Source organism: Corapipo altera, unplaced genomic scaffold (assembly GCF_003945725.1).
Source record: "Corapipo altera isolate COAL_440 unplaced genomic scaffold, ASM394572v1 96, whole genome shotgun sequence".
NCBI classification, from domain to species: Eukaryota; Metazoa; Chordata; class Aves; order Passeriformes; family Pipridae; genus Corapipo; species Corapipo altera.
Window position 1 is genome coordinate 172,200 of NW_020884962.1, and position 6,263 is coordinate 178,462.

The window sequence follows — 6,263 nt, forward strand, 5'->3', positions numbered from 1 at the left end:
GGGGGGGGGGGGACACTGGGCCTGAGGGGGACGCAGCGCCCTGAGGGGGACACACCGGGATAGGGAGGGGACGGGGGCTGGGGGGAGCCGGAGCAGGGCGGGCTGGGGAGACCGCAGCGGAGCGGGCACTAGGCCGGGGGGGCCGGGACAGGGCGGGTACGGGGCCGGTGGGGGGGTGGGACGGGTCTGGGGGCGAGCAGGGAACAGGCTTGGGGGGCTGGGGACAGGTCTGGGGGGCTGGGACAGGCTTGAGGGGGCCTGGGACAGGGTCAGGGGGATCAGGAAGGCCTGGGGGATTTGGGACAGGCCTGGAGGGGCTGGATGGGCCCAGCCCGAGGAGGGTCTGGGGCTGGGTGAGGGATCAGGGAGCCAGAGCTGAAGGGATGGGCTGGGGGCAGGCAGGGGGGAGGCTGGGCTGGTCCCTGGGCTTGCTGGGGGGTACCTGGGGCCGGGGGGGGGCGGGGGGGCGGCCGGGGGACACGGGTGGGAGCTGGGATGGGGTCCTGGGGTTTGGAGGGGGGGATTTGGGCCATTAATGGGGCCTCAACAGACAGGACATGTGGAGAGAGGACAGCAGAGCCTCCTATCAGAGCACTGGGTGGGAGGGATGGGGTGAGACCCTCCCGTGGGTGAGGGGGGGACAAGGGGGTGGGCAGCAACTGGGAGAGAGCAGCTGGAGCCCTCAGCAGGTGCTGGGGGAGCACAGCCACCCCTTTGTGCTCGGGATTTGGGGCTGGGGGAGCTGCTGGACCCCATGGAAAACCCTTCTCGTGTTTCTCAGCGAAACCCAAGCTTGGCTTCCCGGGACAGGGAGCGGTTGCTGTGCTGCCTCTTTAAGGATTGAAGGATTTTCCCTACTCCTTGGGCTCTCCCAGAACAGCTGACTGCTCCAAAGCTCCTCTCCAGAGGAGATGTGTGTGTTGGGCAGGGATTGGAACCGGTCTCTGCCTCTCCCTGGAGCTTTGCTTTAGCCCTGCTGCTCTGCCAGGGGGCTCAGGGCGTGTCAGGGGATGGTTTTAAGGCATTTCCCCTAAAAAAATGAAACCTTTCCCCGTTGCTCAGCGTGCTCCCATCTCCTCCTCCTCTCCTCAGGGCGAACCTGGTGGACCTGCAGAAGAAGCTGGAGGAGCTGGAGCTGGATGAGCAGCAGAAGAAGCGCCTGGAAGCTTTCCTCACCCAGAAAGCCAAAGTGGGAGAGCTCAAGGACGATGACTTCGAGAGGATCTCCGAGCTGGGGGCTGGAAACGGCGGCGTGGTCACCAAAGTGCAGCACAAACCCTCAGGGCTCATCATGGCACGGAAGGTAACGAGGGGCTGGGCAGTGTCTGGAGCCCTCCCTGGCTCTGGGAGGGCTGGTTTTGGTTGGATTCTCCCTGTTTTGGTTGGATTCTCCCTGTTTTGGTTGGATTCTCCCTGTTTGCACCCTCGCCTGGGTCAGGAGCACGGTCCTGGCAGCCCCCAGGTGGGTTTTACATGGATCCTGTCTCCGAGTCCTCTTTTGGGAGAGGCCTCTGTGACAGATCCCTGGGGTTTGGACACCCTGGTGTGAACACATGAGGTTATTTTTTTTTCCCAGTCAAGCTGGTTTTGATGGATAAACTGGCCAGAAGCAGTTGGCAGGAGATCCCTTGAGGGTCGTGGCTGAGGAGGGCTGGAAGTGGCAGAGGGAGGGATGGCTTTGGGATACATGTTCCTCACCCCTCACCACCCACTTAACAGATCCCAAAGGTCATTCCAAGCAGTGACTGATTCCTCTCAGACTTGGATTTATGGGGAGCATCTTCTGCTGCAGTAGAAAAGCAGGAGATGCTTCGTGTGCCTGTTGGAAGAGGCTCGGCGGGAGCAGCACAACTGCTCCAGAGCCTCTGCTCCCTCCTGCTGTTGGGATCATGGAATCAGAGCATGATTTGGGTTGGAAGGGACCTTAAAGCTCACCCAGTTCCACCCCCCTGCCATGGGCAGGGACACCTCCCACCAGACCAGGGGGTTTCCCTCCCCACAGCCGCGTTAACAGACCCCAGGAGCGGCCGCTCGTTCTCGTGCAGAACCTTCACGTGGTTGGGGTTGTTGTTTTTTTTTCTTTTTCCTGTGGTTTCCTTGATCTCAGAGCACCTTCTTACAACACCTACAAGAGCTTGTGAAAATGGTCCTGTGTGTGCTGAGTCAGAGCTGCTGAGATCAAACCTGTGACTCGTCTTTCCGCTCCCGTCCGGCGCAATCCCGGCGCGGTCGTGGCCTTCCCTCGCTGACAAGGGAGCACAGGGCTCTCCCTCTGCCTTCATCATGGAATCACAGCCTGCCTTGGGTTGGAAGGCACCTTAAAGATTGTTTCATTCCACCCCTTGCCACGGGCAGGGACATTTCCACTCTCCCAGGTTGCTCCAACCTGGCCTTGGACACCTCCAGGGATGGGGCAGCCACAGCTTCTCTGGGAAATCCATCCCAGCCCCTCCCCACCCTCCCAGGGTGGAATTCCTTCCCAGTATCCCACCTAACCCTGCCCTCTGCCATGTCATTTGAAGTCATTCCCCTTTGAGCTGTCACTTTATCCTCAATATTAACCTGCAGGTGGGATAAATTCTGTTCCAAAGCAGAGCTTCCCTTGATTTTACTTCTCCCCAGCACCCAGGACTTGCTCACGCGCTTCCCGTGAGTTGTTCTTTTTTTTTCCCAGGTGTTCCACCCTGACTCCCTGCCTTTTTTTTCTTTCTTGGCAGCTGATTCACCTGGAAATCAAACCTGCCATCAGGAACCAGATCATCAGGGAGCTGCAGGTGCTGCACGAGTGTAACTCCCCCTACATCGTGGGGTTCTACGGGGCCTTCTACAGCGACGGGGAGATCTCCATCTGCATGGAGCACATGGTGAGAGCAGCTCCTCCCCTTTTATCCTTCCAAATTCCATCTCCCCTGCCAGCTTGGGGCACTGGCAGCTGTGCTGGCTCCTTGCTCTGCTCCTGGTGGGAGCCACAAACTTCTGCTCAGGCCTCGAATCGAGGGAGAGAGAGAGAGAGAGAGAGCGACTTTTGGGGAAGAGGAAGCAGAGGTTTGGGGGTTGGCCAAACGGAAATGTTGCCAACCCACCGCCCTCCAGAGCCTGCTGAGAAGCTCAGTGAGCACATTCTGCTGTTCCTGGTGGCAAATAACACTGTTTCTCCTCCAAATCAGCACCAGCAGCATCATCCCTGCGTTTCCACACAAAGAACCAACGGAGCTGGTAGAAAACCAGCATTAAAAATGGGTTTCGGTGATAAAGTCGAGCTCAGATCAGCAGAAGTCTCTCAAAGGAGATTTCAGAAATCTCTCAGTGCTGAGGATGCTCCGTGCTGCTTATCCACCACTGCACAGCTCTTGTTTTCCTGCTGGGAATTGGCCTGTGGGTCATTCCCAACGTTCTCCCGTTTTAGGATGGCGGCTCTTTGGATCAAGTGTTGAAAGAAGCCAAAAGAATTCCCGAGGAAATCTTGGGCAAAGTCAGTATAGCGGTGAGTTGTGGTGGCTCCTCAGGCCTCCAGGGAGGATTTCCTGGGAATGCTGGGTTTGCCTGGAGAAGCTCTTTGCATTTCCCCACATGCACTTCCCAATCCTGACCTGGGGCAAGAGGCCGGTGTGTGTGCCAGAGGGGAGGGCAAAGCATATTCCCAAGCACTTTTCCCAGCTCCAAGCCCTTTGGGTTCCTCTGGGTGGTGTTGGATTCTCCTCAAGAGGGGGTCAGGAGAAGCTTTTTTGGGTGGTTAAACCAAGCTCTGCGCTGGGCTCTGTGTGATAAACTGCAAACCCTGAAACCTGTGTGCACCACGGGGCAGTTTCCTCACCCTGCAGCGTGTCCTGAGGGAGGGAAAGCTCTTCCCTTCCCAGCTCTGATCTCATCCAGCCTCTGGATTCCTCCCAGGTTTTACGAGGCTTGGCGTATCTGCGGGAGAAGCACCAGATCATGCACAGAGGTGAGAGGAGAAGAACCTAAAAATAGCTGCCCTGCAGTGCAGGAGCCCCGGGGGTGTCACCCCGTTCACTCTGCCCTCCCTGGCATCTGTCCCCAGATGTGAAGCCTTCCAACATCCTGGTGAATTCCCGAGGGGAGATCAAGCTCTGTGATTTCGGGGTCAGCGGGCAGCTCATCGACTCCATGGCCAACTCCTTTGTGGGAACTCGGTCCTACATGTCTGTAAGTTCCTCTCAGATGGGTTTTTTTGGGAGGGGGGGCATTTGGGTTCAACAAAACAGAACCGGGGTGGGGATGGTTTGCTCGTGGCTTCGCTCTGTGTTTCCACCCTGGTTTGTTTTGGGGTGAGCCCAGGACTTTGGAAGAGGGAGAAGCAGAGACCTCCTCATCCTCTCAAGGACTTGGTGGCCTCTCAGCTCCAGCCTGTGCTCCCCAAGCACGTGGAGATGCAGAGACTTGCAGGGAAAGACGTTTCAGATCCTACAAATTCCAGGGATGGGGCAGCCAAAGCTTCTCTGGGAAATCCATCCCAGTCCCTCCCCACCCTCACAGCCTGGAATTCCTTCCCAGTATCCCATCTATCCCTGCCCTCTGGCAGTGGGAAGCCATTCCCTGTGTCCTGTCCCTCCCTGTTTTATTTTAGTGCGTTTTTGGGGGTTCAAAAAAATCCCTTTCTGCCTGCAAAGCTCTGTCCAAAAACTGGTGTTGATCCACCCACCTCCTCTGGGGGTAAACAGGGGTGAAACCACTTCAGTGCAGCTGGGATTTGGTGCAGGCTGATGGGAAATTAAAGCCAAACTGGAGTCACCCACTGAGAGTGAATCCAGAATGGATTGGGCTGGAAGGGACCTTAAAGCCCATCCAGTGCCACCCCCTGCCATGGGCAGGGACACCTCCCACTGGAGCAGGTTGTTCCAAGCCCTGTCCAAACCTGGCCTTGAAGAATTCCTATAACAGAGCACCTGCAAGAAGAAAATTGATGCCCAAAATTCAGGGAGTGGGTGGGAGTGTCAGGGAAGGCCCCACACTGCACTTGAGCGCTCAGCTCTGAGCTGCTCTCGTATTTTGGGAATGGTTAGTCAAGTCCAGTTATAGTTAGACTGGGGGCTATTTAAAAATAAGATCCCCTTTGCACCCAGGCACTGGCTCCAAGCTGCCTCGGAGCTGCCAGTGGGGATGACTTGCAGGGATGGATTTATTTTTAATTTTTTTTTTTCCCTCTCTCGACGGTAAGAGCCTCGTGTGGATTTTCTGCTCCTGGATGTGAAACAGGGATGAGCAGGAAAATAAATTTTTCTTAATCAATTAGATTTCAGCACACAGAAAGATTCTTGCTGTGTGTTCCACGTTCCCAAATATCAGCAGCTGTGAATGCTGCTGAGCTGGAGCTGTGGATGAGGTGCTACAAGTGCTTTGTGTCTGCACGTGATGCTTCTTTTCCATCCTGTTTGCCCGTCACCCTTTTGGGACTGCCCTTTCCCTGGAAAGGTGGAGACTTGGAATGGAGAGACCATTGGGATATCACAGAATCAAGGAGTGGTTTGGGTTGGAAGGGACTTTAAAGCCCATCCAGTGCCACCCCCTGCCAGGGACACCTTCCACTATCCCGGGTTGCTCCAATCTGGCCTTGGACACTTCCAGGGATGGGGCAGCCACAGCTTCTCCGGGAAATCCATCCCAGTCCCTCTCCCCACCCTCCCAGGGAGGAATTCCTTCCCAGTATCCCACCTAACCCTGCCCTCTGGCAGTGGGAAGCCATTCCCCCTTGTCCTGTCCCTCCATCCCTTGTCCCAAGTCCCTCTCCAGCTCTCTTGGAGCCCCTTTAGGCACTGGAAGTATGAGTCTCATCCATTTAATTCCAGCACAGGATATTTATGACCCTGAGTGCTGATATTCCATGTCAGTGATTGTTCCTGTGCTCTGTGTGTTGATATTCCAAGTCAGTGGATATTCCTGTGCTCTCTGTGTGTCGATATTCCATGGCAGTGGATGTTCCTCTGTCAATATTCCATGGCAGTGGATGTTCCTCTGTCAATATTCCATGGCAGTGGATGTTCCTCTGTCAATATTCCCAGTCCTTTGATGTTGTTGTGCTCTCTGTGTCAATATTCCAAGTCAGTGGATATTCCTGTGCTCTGTGTGTGACTGTTCCAAGCCAGTGGATGTTGCTGTGCTTTCTGTGTTGATATTCCATGTCAGTGGATGTCCCTGTACTCTCTGTGTCGATATTCCAAGCCAATGGATGTTCCTGTGCTCTCTGTGCTGATATTCCATGTCAGTGGATGTCCCCATGCTCTGTGTGACTATTCCAAGTCAGTGGC

At 55.8% G+C, this 6,263-nt stretch overlaps 1 protein-coding gene across 1 annotated transcript in view; it reads left to right on the forward strand.

Moving 5' to 3' along the window:
• Positions 1–1,048: 1,048 nt before the first annotated feature.
• Positions 1,049–6,263, forward strand: part of MAP2K2 (mitogen-activated protein kinase kinase 2) — a gene marked incomplete at its 5' end in the record, with an annotated part of 9,202 nt that continues 3,987 nt past the window's right edge. Inside the window, 5 exons of the mRNA XM_027664199.1 lie at positions 1,049–1,303; positions 2,718–2,864; positions 3,407–3,484; positions 3,892–3,943; positions 4,040–4,164. Coding sequence (XP_027520000.1) covers positions 1,049–1,303; positions 2,718–2,864; positions 3,407–3,484; positions 3,892–3,943; positions 4,040–4,164 — 657 coding nt within the window. The remainder of the gene's footprint in view (positions 1,304–2,717; positions 2,865–3,406; positions 3,485–3,891; positions 3,944–4,039; positions 4,165–6,263) is intronic.